Raw genomic sequence first — 20,535 nt, 5'->3', positions numbered from 1 at the left:
GATGCAAGATTTGATAATATTCATGAAGAATATTAATATAAGATCCAAGATTTGGAAATATTCTCGAAGAATATAATTTGATGCCCTTTTGATTGTTGAGGATCTTATGAATTGAGAAATTTAGTACAATTTCTCAAAGAATATCGATATATGATCTAAAATTGTCAATATACATAAGAAAAGATTATTAAAGATATATGTGATATATATATCAAAAGATATTGACTTGATATCGATTCAAATTATATATTTGTTTTTAATGCTATAGAAGAAGCATGATTTATTATTTGTCAATATTTTTATGAATCGCGACTTGATGTTCAATGATGAACTGCATAGGTTATTGATTGACAATTACGAATGCGCGGTAGTAAGATCGCAACGCTATCAACCGAAACAGAAAAATAAATGTTAAACTCAATGAATTTTACCATCATCTATATTGAGAAACGATGATGATGGATTGATGGTAGCCTATGCATGATTATGTCAATGAGTTGATTTATGACTAACTTCAAGTGATTTTATTTATTTATTGAACTAATTTATTTTTTTGTAAACTAAGTTTTTATTTCTGTTTAAACTAAATTTTGGAAAACTCTAGTATGTGTTTTTATTCACATAAATTATTTTGATGATATAAAATAAGATCTACAAATTTTGTGAATCTATTCTATTAGTCAATGAAAGAGTGGGTGCTCGGTTAGCCAACTTGTGGCTAAGGGCTTTTATGACTCTATGTAAAACAATCTTTTGTTTAATATAATTTACACTTTTATAATGGCATTGACTTTATCTTTCTTCATATTGTTATATTATGATATACTATTGTTGTTTTGATAAAAACCTTGAATATACTATAGTGTATGTAAGATGTGGTAGCACATGGGGATGGCTATCATGAAACACATCTTATAGTCACTGTATATTCTAAACTGTTCCTAGTCAATTGAGCCGTCCGCAAATAAGGATAAAGATCGCTCGAGATTGAGACTAGCATTTGCGATGCCGAGTACCACGTTTCATTGGTATGAAACATAGAGATGTTCAAAGCATGCAAATGGATATTCATATGATGAATGATCGAACTACCCTATTCGGACTTTCCAAGTGGTTATCACTTATCGAGTGGATAAAGTCCGCGTTTTTGGTTGTACACCATTAGTCCTTATTACTTGAAACATCATTGAGACTCTATATGCTAGTACTATACTTTGACTCGTTTACCGACTCTATTGGGGTCATCAGGTGTCGGGATTGGGTACAGTTACGACACATATAGGAGTCGATGCTTTGTTGTTAAGGATTCACCACGTACTTGCGAGTGTGGATATCCTATGCGATCTGAGGAGATATTAGTGTGACGAATCTCTGGCCAGAGTACATGATGTGTTTTAGGTTAATGGACACATGGGATGTCACTAATAGATCTCCAAGATGTTATGCATAATTATCGAATCTCGAACGACTCTCGATATACCAATGGTTGTTGATTCGATCGGGATATATGGTTGAAGGGACCGTACTGTACGCTAACCAAAATCTACTGGTTCTTGCAGGCACTATCAGTAATACCTAGGGAATCATGGGGCGATGTTGCTAGGCACTCTTACCATGATTCGATGGGTAAGTCGGAAATTTTTGTTCCGAGTCACAAGGAGTTGTGAGCCCACGGCTAGCTGTATTCCTGAACCATTGAGGGTTACACAAGTAATGGATTACTAAAACCCCGTAGAGATAATTAAATTTAAAGAGTTAAATTTAATAAAAGAGAAGTTGGACTTCTTAACTAAAAGGAGTGAAATTTCTAAAATGACATAGAGATGGACATTTTTTGGAAATCACTGAATTTGGATTCAGAAAAATTATCTTGACTCTAAAAGATGCAGAAATGGTTTCTGTGCACATTGGTAAAATCAGTTTATCAATCGGAGTCACGATGAATTTTATATTAATTTTTAGAACAACGGGCTTGGCTTGTTGGGCTTAAGTTATGGATTGTGGGCTTTAAGGAGTTAGAGTCCTAACACAATTATAACTTAACCTATTCTAAAAATTATCTATAAATACATGTAGTGGGTTCGAAAATTGCATGCAATTCATTCATCAAATTTTCGAACACACATATATTATTTTCTAAGGGTTTTTCGAAAATCCTTGTCCCTTTCGGAGAAAATTCGGCTTGTGATTTTTATGAAAAATTACAATCTGAATTAACAGATCATATCTGTTTATTCTCTACGCAAACTTCTGATTGATTTCTAGTGCATTCAATCAGAGGGTTTTGTTTTCTATTCGTGGACCTGATTGAAAAAACGTTCGTTCATCAGTTCCGGGGATATACAACAAGAGCAGATTAAATTCTGTTGGTGTCCATAATCTCGCTTCGAGATTTTAAGGTAAAATATTTAATTATGATTATTTATTTTACTTACACAAATTTAATCGTAAAAGTTTTGATACCCAGATATGGAATCGTTCCATATTAATAAAATAAAATTTTTAAACTTCCGCTGCACCGGGTATCAATTCTAATTGATCTGAACACCGATTTCCAACAGTGGTATCAGAGCCAGGTTGCTCAGATCAAACGATTAAATTAATCGATTGTACAAAATTTTTAAGCCTCGGTTTTTGAAACAAAACAAATTTTTAAAAATCAAAATTTTGACGGGCAAAACACGGGCAGCGCCGTATGGGCAGCGACGGGCTGCCCAGCCCGAGCCCCGGTCGGGGCACGGGCTGCCCGGGATAGTCCCGGGCAGCCCGAAAAATTAAAATTTTATTTTTAAAAAAATTTTGAATTTTTGAAATTCTAGTGTTTGATCCGATCGAAAATTGTTTTTGATTAGATCACGAGGCATCGGATCGAATTGTTCGAGTCCGAAATTTTTAAAATTGATTTTTGGATAAATTTGAATTTTTGGAAAATTTATAAATTTTATCCGTTAAATTAGATTTTATAAAACTAATTATTTTGGTACAATTGATGATAAGATATGATCTTATGGATGGATAAGATAAAATATGATTTTATCTTTTAATTATGATGTCATTGCATATTTATCCAATTATTTAATTATTGAATTGATTAATGGATAAAGGATGATCGATTGTCATGACCAATGTTTTAGGTGTATGTTAGGTGATTTACATTTGTCTTATTGTTGTTGGTGTTTATTAATGGGCTTGGTTTATAGCCCAATATGATTGTCATATGTAATAAAAGTGGGTCTGGTTTATGGCCCGTTCCCACCCCTAAAAATGTATCCCATATTTATCATCGAAATTTATTGTAAATTTATTAGACTTAGTAGGAGACAAAGATTTGAAGAAATGGTGGGCCCAGCAGACAATGAAGACCGAAGAAATGTAAATTGGAAGCACAATGTAATAGGATTGCATTGCATACTTACATATCACCTAGGATTGGATTTAGACTCGTGATTGGCAACCACAGGTCGATTAGTTAATGAGATCGATCATCCTTAAATAATATATGATATTATTGATGTATGCATGTTTAGACAAAATTGTATGAATCCCGCAAGCATACATAAATTGCATGATGAGACAAATTTTCAAAATTAAAAATTCCTCATTTTAAATATGATTTAAAATTGATATCAAGATTAATAAAAAGGGAATTTAAATATTGTTTAAATATTCCTACCTTCCATCAACGATCAATGTATGAGATGCTACCCGCGGATACGGTCCGGCTCATATTATTGGGGGGGCCCGTTCGTCGAAAAGTTGTACATTGGATCGACACATGTTGTAAGTTGGGTGGAACTCCCATGGGATTGGCTCATATTATTGGGGGATTCACATGGCGACCGTCCATCACAACTTAATATTGATGGGTTATCTTAACATGTCACAATAAACGGCGTCATATTATTGGGCCCTTATTGGACATGAGGTAAAAACATGGGGGTTACTTTGGAAGTAATTGGGCTCTACCTTTTGAAAATTATGGTTGGCTGATATTATTCGGGATCATGATTTGTCAATTGGACTCCATGTTCTCACTAAGGAAACAGTTTCCCGTTTTCACTAGAGGGTAGTGAAATCGTTAAAATAGTGGGAGTGTAATTCATAAAATAAAATTTGCCATATTTTATGTCTTAGTAAATTAATTAAACAAATCACTGATTATTGTCTGTTTCCTCTTCAGTATTATATTACGATGAATCCACGCAATCCACTGTTTTCAATTCTCAAACAAAACAAATTGACTGGCGCAAACTATACGGAATGGTTCCGTAAGTTGAAAACTATTCTAAACTCGGAGAAAATTTTCTACGTGTTAGAAAAGAATCCTCCAAAGGAAGCACCGGCTAATATAAGTCCGGAAGAATTGGCAAAACTTGATCAATGGTGGGACCATGATATCAAGGCTAAATGCTATATGCAAGCTTCAATGTCTGATGAACTCTAGAGGCGATTTGAGGATGCCGTGAATGCTGCTGACATACACGTGCACCTCAAGGAACTTTTTGGAGCTCAGTCAAGGTCGGAGAGGTATGCCACCGTCAGAGAGCTCGTGACGAGCCGCATGCGAGATGGGACTTCGGTCCGTGAGCATGGGGTGCGCATGATTGGGCTCATTGAAAAGTTGGTAACACTCGACTTGACTTTGGAGCATGAACTTAGCGCGGACTTGTTGCTTCTATCACTTCCTTCATCGTTTGACGGTTTTGTGATGAACTTCAATATGAACAAGATAGAGGCCACCCTTGAAGATATGGTCAATATGCTTGTCACATATGAAGCCACACTAAAAAAGGATAAACCGGTACTCTTGGTTGGCTCCTCTTCTAACTCTAAGAAAGGACCAAGTGGAAAGGGTAAGAAACGTTCTGCCCCGCCCAAGAAGATTGTACCAAATAAGAAGGGAAAGACCAAAGCTTCAATTGGGATAAAAGATGAAAACGTTTGCCATTACTGCAAAAAACCCGGTCATTGGAAACGTAACTGCAAGGAATACCTCGAACAGTTGCGAACTGCAAAGGGTATGTTTTACATTGAAATAAATGTTTCGCTTAATACCTCTTCTTGGGTATTGGATACCGGATGTGGATCTCACATTTGCAATGATTTGCAGGTGATGACAAGAAGTCGTAAGTTAAGGATGGGTGAGACCCAGCTAAGGCTCGGGAATGGTTCTAGAGTCGAAGCCAAAGCTATATGAGACATTTATTTAGTTTTGCAAAACAATTTTAAGTTATTTTTTAGAGATGTTTTATATGTTTCGAATTTGGTCAAAAACATTATATCTATTTCTATGCTTGATAGAGACGGTTTTTTTTGCAATTTTGTGAATGGGATTTGCAATATTTACAAGAATGAATGTTTGATTGAAAATGGACAACTTGAAAACGATCTATATAGCTTAAAATTAAAAGACGTTCCAATTAATTATGTTGATAAACCGGAAACAACAATTAAAAGGAAGGACGATAGTTAAAACCCGGCAAACCTTTGGCATGCTAGGCTAGGTCATATTTCCTCAAGGAGGATGAACAAGCTAGTGGGAGAGGGCATGTTTGATATGTCTGATATTAACTCTCTACCTACTTGTGAGTCCTGCCTAAAGAGAAAAATGACTAAATCTCCTTTCAAAGGGAAACCTGAGCGTAGTCAAAATCTGTTGGATTTGATCCATACAGATGTTTGCGGTCCATTTAGGATTGGTACTAAATGTGGCAACACCTACTTCATTACCTTTACTGATGATCATTCTAGGTATGGGTATTTATATTTAATGAAATATAAGTCTGAAGCATTTGAAAAGTTCAAAGAATTCAAGGCTGAAGTAGAAAACAAACTAGGTAAAAGTATTAAGGCACTTCGATCGGATCAAGGTGGAGAATACTTAAGTACCAAGTTTTTGGACTATCTAAAAGAGAATGGGATTCTCTCTCAGTGGACTCCTCCTATGAAACCTCAGCTTAATGGTGTTTCGGAGCGTTGCAATCGAACTTTGTTGGACATGGTTCGATCCATGATGAGCTTCACTGAGCTCCCACCTTCGTTTTGGGGCTACGCGCTTGAAACGACGGTATTGTTGTTAAACAACGTCCACACTAAAGCAGTAAATAAAACACCATACGAGTTATGGAATGGCAAAGCTCCTAAGTATTCGTACTTGAGGATTTGGGGATGTCCTGCTTACGTGAAGCAGACAGTGGGAGATAAGTTGGATAGTCGATCCACCTTATGTTATTTTGTAGGGTATCCGAAGATTTCAATCGGATATTATTTCTATCATCCTGCTGAAACAAAAGTGTTTGTTTCAAGGAATGCCACCTTCTTGGAGAAGGAGTTCTTATTGGATAAGAAAGGCAAGATGATGGAACTCGAAAAAATTCGAGAAGAACCCGAGATACAAAATAGCGATCCTACACCTCAAGAATCATCACAAGACACGCCTATTACTAGGAGATCCGAGAGGACTTCTAGGCCTCCTATTAGATATGGTCTTCTTCTTGAAGGGGATCAAAGTGAACCCGACATTGGATGTGATCCAAGAAACTTCAAGGAAGCAATTTCTGATGCGGATTCGAATTTATGGCTTGAAGCTATGCAATCGAAAATAGACTCGATGCATTCTAACCAAGTTTGGTCTTTAGTAGATCCTCCGATGGAATTGTTCCAATTGGGTGCAAATGGATCTACAAGAGAAAGCTTGGGCCTGATGGAAAGGTATTGACCTACAAGGCACGATTGGTGGCAAAAGGTTATACTCAAAGACAAGGAGTTGACTATGATGAAACCTTTTCACCAGTCGCAATGTTCAAGTCCATAAGAATCCTTATTGCCATAGCAGCATGGTATGACTATGAGATATGGCAAATGGATGTAAAGACTGCATTTCTTAATGGAAATTAAGGAAGAGATCTATATGATGCAGCCTGAGGGATACACATCCATGGGAAGCGAGCATAAGGTATGCAAGCTTCAGAGATCAATCTATGGTCTCAAACAAGCATCAAGAAGTTGGAACCAGAAATTTGATGAAACAATAAAGGATTTTGGTTTCATCAAAAACCCGGAGGAACCATGCGTGTACAAGAAAGTAGTTAAGGATGCGGTAACATTCTTAGTACTTTATGTTGATGACATTCTACTCATGGGGAATGACGTAGGGATGTTGCAGTCAACAAAGATATGGTTCTCAAGTAGATTCTCGATGAAGGATTTGGGTGAGGCCTCCTATATTCTTGGGATACAGATCTATAGAGATAGATCTAAGAGAATGATAGGACTTACTCAATCAACCTACATCGAAACCATATTGAAAAGGTTTTCAATGGATGGGTCCAAGAGAGGACATCTACCTATGTGTCATGGAGTTTCTTTATCCAAGTCTATGTGTCCCAAGACTGACGAAGAGATAGAGAAGATGACACACATACCATATGCGTCAGCCATTGGTAGTATCATGTATGGGATGATATCTACCAGACCGGATGTGGCCTATGCTCTGAGCGTCACGAGCAGATATCAAGCCAATCCCAGTCAAATGCATTGGAAAGCCGTGAAGGATATTCTTAAGTACTTGCGAAGGACTAAGAATGTGTTCATGGTTTATGGAGGAAGAGAATTGAAGTTGGAAGGCTACACCGACTCTAGCTTCCAATGTGACGTGGATGACTCGAAATCAACCTCTGGATTTGTATTCGTGCTCAATGGCGGTGCTGTCTCTTGGAAGAGTTCCAAGCAAGACACCACAGCGGATTCCACCACTGAGGCAGAATACATTGCAGCATCAGCTGCTGCTAAAGAGGCGGTTTGGATAAGCAAATTCATCCAAGAGTTGGGTGTAATTCCTGAAGCTGTTGGTCCAGTCCCGGTGTACTGTGACAACACAGGTGTCATTGCTCAGGCAAAGGAGCCAAGGTCTTATCAGAAGTCCAAACACGTACTGAGGAAATACCACATCATCCGGGAGATTGTGGAAAGAGGAGACATCAGTGTCGAGAGAGTGGCCTCTACAGACAATATCGCTGATCCGCTTACTAAGCCCTTGCCAGGACCATTGTTTGACAAACATCGCGAAGCAATGGGATTACGTAGTATGACTAGTTGGCTTTAGGGCAAGTGGGAGATTGAAAGAGTGGGTGCCCGGTTAGCCAACTTGTGGCTAAGGGCTTTTATGACTCTATGTAAAACAATCTTTTGTTTAATATAATTTACACTTTTATAATGGCATTGACTTTATCTTTCTTCATATTGTTATATTATGATATACTATTGTTGTTTTGATAAAGACCTTGAATATACTATAGTGTATGTAAGATGTGGTAGCACATGGGGATGGCTATCATGAAACACATCTTATAGTCACTGTATATTCTAAACTGTTCCTAGTCAATTGAGCCGTCCGCAAATAAGGATAAGGATCGCTCGAGATTGAGACTAGCATTTGCGATGCCGAGTACCACATTTCATTGGTATGGAACATAGAGATGTTCAAAGCATGCAAATGGATATTCATATGATGAATAATCAAACTACCCTATTCGAACTTTCCAAGTGGTTATCACTTATCGAGTGGATAAAGTCCGCGTTTTTGGTTGTACATCATTAGTCCTTATTACTTGAAACATCATTGAGACTATATGCTAGTACTGTACTTTGAATCGTTTACCGACTCTATTGGGGTCATCAGGTGTTGGGATTGGGTACAGTTACGACACATATAAGAGTCGATGCTTTGTTGTCAAGGATTCACCACATACTTGCGAGTGTGGATATCCTATGCGATCTGAGGAGATATTAGTGTGACGAATCTCTGGCTAGAGTATATGATGTGTTTTAGGTTAATGGGTTATCCTAGTAACACATGCGATGTCACTAATAGATCTCCAAGATGTTATGCATAGTTATCGAATCTCGAACGACTCTCGATATACCAATGGTTGTTGATTCGATCGGGATATATGGTTGAAGGGACCGTACTGTACGCTAACCAAAATCTACTGGTTCTTGCAGGCACTATCAGTAATACCTAGGGAATCATGGGGCGATGTTGCTAGGCGCTCTTACCATGATTTTATGGGTAAGTCGGAAATTTTTGTTCCGAGTCACAAGGAGTTGTGAGCCCACGGCTAGCTGTATTCCTGAACCATTGAGGGTTACACAAGTAATGGATTACTAAAACCCCGTAGAGATAGTTAAATTTAAAGAGTTAAATTTAATGAAAGAGAAGTTGGACTTCTTAACTAAAGGGAGTGGAATTTCCTAAAATGACATAGGGATGGACATTTTTGGAAATCACTGAATTCGGATTCAGAAAAATTATCTTGACTCTAAAAGATGCAAAAATGGTTTCTGTGCACATTGGTAAAATCAGTTTATCAATCGGAGTCACGATGAATTTTATATTAAATTTTAGAACAACGGGCTTGGCTTGTTGGGCTTAAGTTATGAATTGTGGGCTTTAAGGAGTTAGAGTCCTAACACAATTATAACTTAACCTAGTCTAGAATCTATAAATACATGTAGTGGGTTCGAAAATTTCATGCAATTCATTCATCAAATTTTCGAACACACACATATTATTTTCTAAGGGTTTTTCGAAAATCCTTGTCCCTTTCGGAGAAAATTCGGCTTGTGATTTTTATGAAAAATTACAATCTGAATTAACAGATCATATCTGTTTATTCTCTACGCAAACTTCTGATTGATTTCTAGTGCAGTCAATCAGAGGGTTTTGTTTTCTATTCGTGAACCTGATTGAAGAAACGTTCGTTCATCAGTTCCGGGATATATAACAAGAGCAGATTAAATTTTGTTGGTGTTCATAATCTCGCTTCGAGATTTTAAGATAAAATATTTAATTATGATTATTTATTTTACTTACACAAATTTAATCGTAAAAGTTTTGATACCCAGATATGGAATCGTTCCATATTAATAAAATAAAATTTTTAAACTTCCGCTGCACCGGGTATCAATTCTAATTGATCTGAACACGATTTCCAACAGTCAATATATTGCATGAGATATTGATTATGCAATTTGATGATTTGAGAATTTTTAAATTTTAAGGATACATTGGGTTGTTACATCTTTATTCCACAAAATTGATTATGGATTTTAAATTTCTCAATTTTGATTGTGGATATAAATTTTGAATTTTTTTCAAAATCTTTGATTAAGCTATCACTTTTTAAATGAATGATATAGTATTTTTATCACATGTTATTATCTTACATGTAGGAACATGAATTTAATATAAAATGACATTTGTAATAGATTGAATGTCATTATTAAAGGTAAAAGATCTACTTAGTGCATACAAGAATTTGAAAATGAATACAAATTCAATGTGAGATGACATTTGTGAGATTGAATGTCATTGTTGAAGGTAAAAAGATATACTTGGTGCATAAAAAAATTTGAAAAGGTACGTCTGATTTCTCAATTTAAATTTTTTTAATATAATATATTATTTATAATATTTTGTTTAAGAAAAGACAATTATGAAAGTTGTCTAATTAATGTGGTCTATTCTTTTAAGTGAATGTGACAGTGCCAATTAACACAGTTGATACAGTGTAGTTTAATTCTTCAAGGAAGAATATCTCATCTCGTATGAAGCGAGATATGAATTATAAATTCGCCACAAAATATTGAGATATACGTCATAATCAAGTATTGTACTAAATGTACATCGGTATTTCGCATCACTATCGTACCTGAAGTACGTAAAGAGATTTTATTGATATCTATCAAGCAAGATATAAAAGTTTGTGGAGACCGTTTATGTCTACCCAAATTATATGTTTCATCGTATGTTGATATGAATGTATGAAAGATCTGGAAGATCGTTTGATTGACGATGAAAAAAAATTGATATGATGTGCTTGATATTATAAAATAGTGATATATAATATTGACGTAAATGGATTTTTGAATCTAGTAGATATTGATTTGGTTTAAATAATATATTACAAATCAATATTTCTAGAAGAGCTAAAGAGATCCAAAAATATCATTGATACAAATAATTTCAGAGTTTGGCATAATTGATTGAATTGAGCATTCAAATTATATAAATAGTTGAAAAACTATTGATAGTGCACAAAAGTTATTAATGAATAAGCCAAAAGTTTCTGGATCGATAAATGTGGATGTTTTTTAATCAAATATCCAGAAGATTTTATGAATTTTTATTGTCTTATCAAATTTGATATCACTATCATTAGCTCAAATTGGTAGAGAATCCCCATATTATCTGAAATGAATAAATAACGTGGGGCCACGAAGCGCAAAATGATGTTTGCCAAAATACGTATTGAGAAAAACTTCCTGAATATATAATCAAGACAAGCTTGATCAAAAAAGAGGATATGCATATCAATTTTATGATTATAAATACGTTGGTTTAGTTGATTTATTTTGCCTTCAATCAACTATTAAACCATGAAAACAAATGCGTCATATTTGGGGATATCTGAAAGATATATTATAAATATTATGTCAAATTCTCATGTACTGAAAGTTAATGTTTGTGCGAGAAATTCAGTACAATAAATCTCTTGAAGGGATTGTAAATATGTTGGAAATAAATTGAATCTTATGAGCAATTATCTTGAGAAATGAGATTTTATTACGCAAAATTCTCATTTATTATTCTTGTAAAACAATATTTCCAACATTGAGGGGGAGGAAATAGAAGCTACAAGAATATTTGAGATCTATCCCAATGAAATATAAAGTGAACATGATGTTCAAAGTTTAAATCTCAAATACATTATTTGATCTTGGGTGTAAGATCGTTTAGCTTCATTTGTGTTCAAGTTGAACAATATTTATAAATTGTCTTTAGTGACGAAACTCCTTCAAAGAAAATGAGTGAACATGTGAATGTGAAAAGAAAAATGGAGGCTGGTCGTTATGAAATAAATCGATGTTCTATAGGACCATATCTTATATTACTTGCAAATAAATGAAAAAGGACGTTAGAAGCGTGAACGACAATTATTTCAATGAATCCAATTTGGATTATGTTATTATTGAAAGAATAATTAGTACATTGAAAGGTGAGATTTCACAAATTATTTTGGATCAAAATGATATAGTCATTCGTGTGTTTTGCTATTACGCAAAATGATGATTATTTTGAACTACAATTTGTTGAACTTTCAATAACAATGATATGTAGCAATATGAGAAAATTTTTACAAAGTTTCTCAAAATATTTCAAGAGGATTATGAGAAAATATTTACACTTATCATGGATGCACTGTTTTGACGGTGCAATATATAGAAACATCATCGAAGAATTTGATGCTCAAAATATTATTTTTGCCAAACTTGAAGAAAAAAAGATATTTGGTCTTGAAGTAGCATACCTATGAAAAAATCAGCATCTGAATCAATTTTTGGCAAATCAGTGCATAAGATTGAAATATTAAGAGTTGATAATTGAAATTGATGCTTGCAAGAGGGGGAGCAATTAAAGTTGTACTCTTTTTCCCATGTCTATGATTTTTCCCACGTGATTTTTCATAACAAGATTTTTAATGATGCAATTAACATATATCGCGAGATGTCGTACTCTTTTTCCTTCATTAGGATGTTGTCCCACTGGATTTTTCCTGATAAGGTTTTAACGAGGCACATCTATTGTCGGGAAGACATCCAAATAAAGTATATGTTGTTGTACTCTTTTTTCATTCGTTCAGATTTTTCCCACGGGGTTTTACTGTCAAGGTTTTAACGACGCATCACTCGAGTCCCGATGAAGTCCCGAGCATCCATATTGCCAAATGGAGATTTTGAAGAATTGGTTGCTTGTGCAAATAATCATCTAAGGGAGAGTGTTATAAATATATTATTATTATAGATGATTATCTTATTAAAATATATGATCAAGATAAATATGTCAAGATAATATTTGTAAAGATTTGTATCTTGTAATCTTTCTCTATAAATAAATAGGGGTGATTGAGTTCAATGAAAATTGCACCTGAGTATTGACTCATATGAATTCTCTCTCATGTCATAAATTATCTCTACTCATCTCTCTATTTCTATGATGATTTATAACAATTAAAATTTAAATTAATTTATAAAAATAATGTAATATATAATGCAAATACGTGTATATATAATATAATATAATAACTTCATTAATTTTTAATTATTTCTATTTTAAAAAACAATATTCTTTTTTTTGAAGAAAAAATCAATATTCTTTAAAATCACTAAATCAATACATTTTTTAAGTTGAATCTACAATATATTTGAATAATTAGATAAATAATTAAATCAATTGTCTTTTTTTTTAAAAAAAAAACAACGAATTATCAATTATAACTTTTGTTTTTCTAGTTTTTCCACAAAATTAATTTTTTGACCGCACATTAATGTACATATAAATTGATTAGTAAAGAAATTCAAATACCAAAAAAAGAAAAAAAAAAAAACGAACCAAAAATCGAAAATCCAGAAATTCGAAAACCGAATTTTTGGTTCCGGTTTCGATCGGGCGGTTATCCGAACCGTGAACACCCCTAGATATAAAAATAAATTCAATAGAGACGTTTTATAAAACCGTAAAACAATTAAATCGATTGTTATTTTTGGTGGAGTTTTTCTGTTTTGGATAATTTAGTGTATCGTGACATAAATAAATTGGAAAATAATTTGCTCAAAAAGATAAAATTAAGTGTAAAAAAAATTAAATTAAGGACAATTTTGGAATATTGAAAATTAACTTCACCAAAAGTTAATTATATTAGAGACTCTTGATTTATTAATCGTATTAGGATCTACTACATGCGTTGCGTGCTTATAGAGTCCGTTTTTTTTAACGAAAAAAATAAATCTCATAATTATATATTTGTTAGTTATTTGAAAAATCTTGAACCGATTACCACACGACATGTATGTCTTATAAATATTTTTTTTTTTGTAAATATTTCTTAGAGACGGTCTCATGGATCTATTTTCGTGAGACGGATTGATATATCATATTCATATATACAATAAAAAAATTAATATTTTTATATGAATGTCATATTTTTTTAATAAGTCGAGTCCGGTCAAAAATTCCTTTAATACATATATCCGATTTCCATTACAAAATCAATGAGGCATCAATTAAATATTTATTCACAAATTCTATTGGACCGTTTTTTACACTATATTTGTGGTCCAGCAGTTTTTTGAGTGTTGAGAAAATTTTAGTTTTGTATGGCGAACCCTATAAGATCGGTCGCAAGAAATTTCGGTGTTTTAGATTTTTTTTAAAAAAAATTAAAGTGTTTATTCACTTCCTAAATGCATATGTGATCCTACCATAATCAGGGGCGGCCCTGAGGTAGGGCGAGCCGGGTCATCGCCCAGGACCCCATTTTGAGACGAGCCCCTAATTATTTTTAAATTAGTATTATATTAATATTTATATAATTTTAGTTAATAAAAAATTATATGACGAAATAAAAATAATTATTGTATAATTTATTGCAAAACTTTTACTTTATCAGTTAAATCATCACAAACTCTTGTAGCCATTAATTTTTTTTTAATTTCATTTTCTCTCCTCCCGCGGTCCTGCAAACAATTTACTCTAAATACGAAAATTTATCTCAAATCTCCATTGGTTCATAGGTAGACATATCGTTATTATTTTTTTTATTATACAATTAAACCATGATAATTACTCGGATTGAAACTTTAAAATTGTGTAATTTTTAAAAAAAGTCACATTTTTTCATTTACTAATTACTAATTGATTGTTGCATTGTTATGTTATTAATTCATATTACACTAATTTATTATTCTTCTATGTATGTTTATTTTTGTTCGTTTCAAGTTCATTATTTAGTATTATTTTTGTATTGCATATGAGTTTAGTTAACATAGTTTTATTCTTGCACAATTATTCATCTTACATAAAATGTCAAAAAAAATGATGACTTTGCTTAAAAAAATGCGAGAAGAGTGCAATTTAAATATTATTGGTTAGTGAATAAGTTATTTTAAAAAATTATGTAGAACGTTTAATTGTGATGTGCAGTTTTTTTAATTACATATTATCATTTACTTTGACTGTAATATTCGATTGGTTTATATATATATGTTCAAATTAATGAAATGATGAATTTTTTTTATCCGCCCCGGGCCTAATATGTCTCAGGAATGCCCCTGACTATAATAGATAAAATAAAATTTGAGAAGAAATTTCTTTTATTCCATTTGTGCGAAAGATAAGACTTCTCATTTTTATATGATATGCTCAAGCTCCTCAATAATTTGAATTAATAACAGTAGATTGTGATCGAAATATAATCTAATACGTCAAATTTCGTATTTTGATATCAAAATTTGGACATGTTATATGGCCGAAAATGACTTCATTCTCAAAGCCCAAAATGGATAATCTGACAGTATAATAATACCAAATTTAAGCCCAAAATCACTTATCAGCACAACGTTGTCGTTTCTAAAAGTGGTGCCACCCCATATTCGTATGTAATTCCCCGAAAGATACGGGACGGGGAATGTGAAAAAAATTATTGCAACACAGCTTTTTCTCTTCAGCTTCAGCGGCTCTCCATTCCTAACGGGTGAAATAATAAATCGGAGAGAGCTAGAAGAAAAGAGACAGCTTTGTTGTTAAAAACGGGAAAAAGGAGAATAGAGAGAAAAAATTGTGGATATATACGTATATAGATACAGAATTTATTCATACAGAGGTGAGAGAGGAGTGGCCGTTGAGATTAACGGCCGCCACCGCCGCTGTCCCTCCTATCAGCAATCATCAAGTACCATTTTTTTTGCCAAACCCATAAAGGAAAAAACAAAATAATAGAAGGGAATTGATTTCAGAATCATTGTTGGTTTTCCCGAAGTTTTTGGTTTTCTTGATCAACGGTGCGAAAGTTTGCAGGTGTGGAGGATTCGATCGTTTGGTATTTGCTTCCTTTATAATATTTTCTTTTTTTGGTTTATTGTTTACGTTGTAGGGTGGTATTTGATTGAGGAAAATGCAGCAACATATTTTCAATTCAATGCGTAGTTTGAATATGGTAGATGGATGCAAAGGGACCCCATTGTGTTCCATCAACCCCAGTGTCAGCGGCGGAGCAGCCGCTGGAACTGGTGTGGGAGAAAAGTTCTTTCAGCATTTGCAAGAGCATTTAAGGGTCAATTCGATTAGGTCGAAATCTCATCGACATAATCAGAGTTTCTCTCAAAGTAATAATGGGAATACAAGTGTTTTAAAGGAGGCCTTGTCGGTTTACGGGCTTCCTCAGATAGATTTCATCGAACCCATCATTGATCCTTGTCTTAAATTTGTTGATAATGTGGAGATTTTAGCTGATGTTTATCGGAGACTTGAGAAATGCCCTCAATTTGATAGATCTGGGGTATATATAGAACAATGTTCCATCTTTAAGGGGTTGCCTGAACCGAAATTGTTTAGGAGATGCCTTAGATCAGCTAGACAACACGCGGTTGACATCCATTCTAAGGTTGTTCTTTCGTCTTGGTTGAGGTTTGAAAGGAGGGAGGATGCATTATTTGGGGTATCAGCCATGGATTGTTGCAGGTGGAGCATGGAGTGCCCGAGGAGTTCATTGATTTCAGGGTATAATCCTGAATCTTCAAACGACCCTTGTTCATGCCCTCGAGATTTTGAAGAAGGTGAGAAAATGGAATCAGATGTAGAAATTCAAGAATGTTCGATTTCATTGAGTCACGATTATGACATGGATGAAGATGATTATGATATCTGGTTTTGTATCGGTGATGACGAGATCAAATGCAATAGGTTTAAATTTTCCTCTCTTTCAAGACCTTTTAAAGCAATGTTATATGGTAGCTTTATTGAATCACGGAGGGAAAGAATATACTTTTCACAAAATGGTATTTCTGCAAAGGCTATGAGTGCCGCGGAGTTATTCAGCAGGACAAACAAGGTGGATTCGTTTGATCCAATCACCGTCCTGGAGCTACTATCTTTGGCTAATCGGTTCTGTTGTGATGGGATGAAATCATCCTGTGATGCATATTTAGCATCTTTGGTCAATGACATGGATAATGCTATGATTCTTATCGAGTATGGGTTAGAAGAGGGGGCATATCTCTTAGTGGCAGCTTGCTTACAAGTGATCTTGAGAGAACTCCCAAATTCATTACAAAATCCAAATGTGGTGAAGCTTTTTTGCAGTTCCGAGGCTAGGGAGAGATTAGCACTTGTGGGACATGCATCATTTTTGTTATACAATTTTCTAAGCCAGGTATCCATGGAAGAAGACATGAAATCTAACACAACGGCGATGCTTTTGGAAAGAAAAGGCGAATGTGCTACCGAGAAATGGCAGAAGCAACTTACTTTTCACCAGTTGGGTTGTGTCATGCTCCAAAGAAAGGAATATAAGGATGCTGAGAAATGGTTCGAGGAGGCTGTTGACTTGGGTCACGTTTATTCTTTAGTCGGCGTGGCACGAGCTAAATACAAGCGCGGTCACAAGTTCAAGGCATACAAATTATTGAACTCCCTCATTTCTGACTATACACCCACTGGATGGATGTATCAAGAGCGATCTTTATATAGCAGCGGGAAAGAAAAGATGATGGATTTGAATACAGCAACAGAATTGGACCCAACCCTCACGTATCCTTACAAGTATAGAGCTGTCGTGGTGGCGAAGGAGGATAAACTCGGCACTGCCATAACTGAGATTAACAAGATTATTGGTTTTAAGGTATCTCCGGACTGCCTCGAGCTCCGGGCTTGGTTCTTGATTTCCCTCGAGGATTATGAAGGGGCTTTAAGAGACATTCGAGCCCTTTTGACGTTGGATCCCAATTATATGATGTTTCATGGGAAATTACATGGTGATCAATTGGTCGAACTTTTATGCCATCATGTGCAGCAGTGGAGCCAAGCTGATTGCTGGATGCAACTTTACGATAGATGGTCTTCAGTAGATGATATTGGTTCTCTAGCTGTTGTTCACCAAATGCTGGCCAATGACCCGGGAAAGAGCCTTTTACGATTTCGCCAATCTCTCCTTCTCTTGCGGTAACTGTTTGTATATGAAATGAATTCGTTTTATTTACCTGAAGCTCGATCCTTTAGGCTCATAAGCATGTATCGCAGAATACTTATATGGAAATTTATGATTAGATGTTCATCTTTATTTCTTTATGAGAATGTGATTTTTCACTATGTAGTTCCTTTCCATCAGATTTTTCTGAGGTTTAATTTAATGTCTCTCTTTCTATTACTGATTCGCTGAAAAAGTAACTTATATTATTATAGATTAAATTGCCACAAGGCGGCGATGAGAAGTCTCAGAATGGCCCGAAATCACGCAATGTCTGAGAATGAAAGACTTGTGTATGAAGGTTGGGTTTTATACGACACTGGTTATCGTGCAGAGGCCATAGCAAAAGCTGAAGAATCCATCGCTATTCAGAGATCATTCGAAGCCTTTTTCCTTAAAGCATATGTACTGTCTGAAACCACGACAGATTCAAAATCGTCATTCTATGTCATCGAGCTTCTTGAAGAAGCTCTCAGGTGCCCATCTGATGGCCTCAGGAAAGGTCAAGTAAGTATTCTCTTCCACTAGACGAAATTGTTGTCATTTTAGCAGGCAAAAATACCAGCAACCTAATGTTTATACTGTGCAGGCTTTAAGTAATCTGGCAAGCGTTTACGTAGATGTTGATAAGCTAGACCATGCTGTCGATTGCTACATGAATGCGTTGAACATTAAACATACAAGAGCACATCAAGGTTTGGCACGTGTCTACCATCTCAAAAATCAGCGTAAAGCTGCGTATGATGAGATGACAAAGTTAATTGAAAAGGTGCAATGCAATGCATCGGCATATGAGAAACGTTCAGAATACTGTGATCGAGAGATGGCCAAAAGTGATCTTGGCATGGCAACACGACTCGATCCGTTAAGAACGTATCCATATCGATATCGTGCTGCAGGTAAGTTCTCGGTGGTTTGCATCCTAAACAATATTAGACATGTTCCATGGGATTGTTTCCCCTCTTTAGCCAAGTTAGATGCTTAAGACCAGTGTCCCTTTGCCATTGTGTGAGGCAGCCTAACGTACTCTGCGGAGAAATATTCAATCATATGTATTCAACCCCAGCTAAGTTTGCCCTTTGATCTACTGCTTTATGATGTTACTAAGCATGGAGTAGTTGTTTTCAGTTTACATGGATGACCACAAGGAAGCAGATGCAATTGCAGAGCTCACCAAAGCCATAGCATTCAAGCTGGACCTACAACTACTTCATCTTCGTGCAGCATTCCACGATTCAATGGGCGATGTTGCATCCACCCTCCAAGACTGTGAGGCAGCTCTTTGTCTCGATCCTAACCATTCAGATACAGTTGAACTTTATCGAAAAGCACAAGAGCGTGCCCCCGAGCAAGACCAAAACGGTCAGAGGGAAAAATAGACAATTTTGATTCTTGTTTCTCTCTTGTGCTGTTAAAAATGTGATTTCCAATGTACGTAGGGTCGTGAACATGCGACATTTTTTATGTTTTCATTTTTTCTGTGGCGAATGAACCAAGACGGGTTGGTGTGCAGAACCTGTTGGGAGATGATTCAGCTGGCGAGAATAATGAATGGAATCTTCAACGGAGGCCAAGGAAGAATGGTTGATTCATTATATTTCTGCGCAACATAGTTTGATTGTAGTTGTACAGCTCTATACCATACAACAGTTGTTTAAGAGTTAAGACAACTGATACATGCGTGCACTTCTGTGAGAATTGTTGTATTTTTGCTCAGTTTGTTTAAATGCAAAAGAACAATGTCTTTTTCATTTATTTTTCTTGCATGGTCCACTGAAATTAATGTACCTGTGGACCATCGTCCGGTTATATCCCAAAGAACTGACTAATGTATTTAAGGTACGTATAATTATTGTAATAGTTCATTTAAATTTAATTGTTTACAAGATTTTATTTCATAATAGCGAAACGGATTAAATCAGATGCAAGACATGTGGTGACTTACACTGGATGAAGTAGTTGAAAATCACAATATCAGTGAGTTATTGTAGGTAAAACACAAAAAGGGAACAAAAAAATGCAATGGGTAGAAAAGTTTGACTGCAGAAAGAGTTGGAAGAGAAACAGCAACTTGAACCAGATGCTAAGGATGACGCTTAATTAGATAAGTCTTTGATGTCTTTAGGTATAAATTCCAATCCAAGATTATGGCCAACAATTCGTGAATGGCCGTCTTTGTGTTTCAAATAGAATGTGTGGGCAAGTCTCCGTTGAAGAGCAGAGGAAGAGTATCATCAGGAAACTTGAACAAGATCATCCTAAAGCTCAGCAATTCTCTTGCAAAATCTCGTGTACTTCCACCATTTTGTTTGCATTGTATTAATTTGCATATTGCATAGCTAGCGTTGGAATTTTTACTATGTTATTAGTTTCACGCCAAATGAACCCCGGCCCCAAGATACTTCAATATTTGGTGTTCAAAAATTTTCCAGACGTGTTTTACTTGTGGTCA

The 20,535-nt window shown here is 35.1% G+C and overlaps 1 protein-coding gene across 2 annotated transcripts; it reads left to right on the top strand.

Moving 5' to 3' along the window:
- The first annotated feature begins 15,514 nt into the window (after positions 1 to 15,514).
- Positions 15,515 to 19,969, top strand: LOC140886954 (ethylene-overproduction protein 1-like). Of its 2 annotated transcripts, none has more exons than XM_073293911.1 (4): positions 15,515 to 18,058; positions 18,299 to 18,590; positions 18,673 to 18,982; positions 19,212 to 19,969. In XM_073293911.1, the coding sequence occupies exons 1-4, from the start codon at positions 16,014 to 16,016 to the stop codon at positions 19,460 to 19,462; spliced, it is 2,898 nt and encodes a 965-aa protein (XP_073150012.1). In that variant the 5' UTR covers positions 15,515 to 16,013; the 3' UTR covers positions 19,463 to 19,969. The 2 variants fall into 2 exon arrangements, with proteins under 2 accessions (XP_073150012.1, XP_073150013.1); XM_073293912.1 differs by having other exon boundaries at positions 19,202 to 19,354.
- The last annotated feature ends 566 nt before the right edge of the window (positions 19,970 to 20,535 follow it).

The sequence above is a fragment of the Henckelia pumila genome, chromosome 3, assembly GCF_033568475.1.
Source record: "Henckelia pumila isolate YLH828 chromosome 3, ASM3356847v2, whole genome shotgun sequence".
NCBI classification, from domain to species: Eukaryota; Viridiplantae; Streptophyta; class Magnoliopsida; order Lamiales; family Gesneriaceae; genus Henckelia; species Henckelia pumila.
This window is presented reverse-complemented; position numbering and strand designations above follow the sequence as displayed.

Excerpts from the sequence above, each read along its gene's own strand:
- LOC140886954 (XM_073293911.1), top strand. The coding sequence starts at position 16,014 with ATGCAGCAACATATTTTCAATTCAATGCGTAGTTTGAATATGGTAGAT. Across the intron at positions 18,591-18,672 it reads ATGGCCTCAGGAAAGGTCAA|GCTTTAAGTAATCTGGCAAG; the intron begins GTAAGTATTCTC and ends TATACTGTGCAG. Across the intron at positions 18,983-19,211 it reads ATATCGATATCGTGCTGCAG|TTTACATGGATGACCACAAG; the intron begins GTAAGTTCTCGG and ends AGTTGTTTTCAG.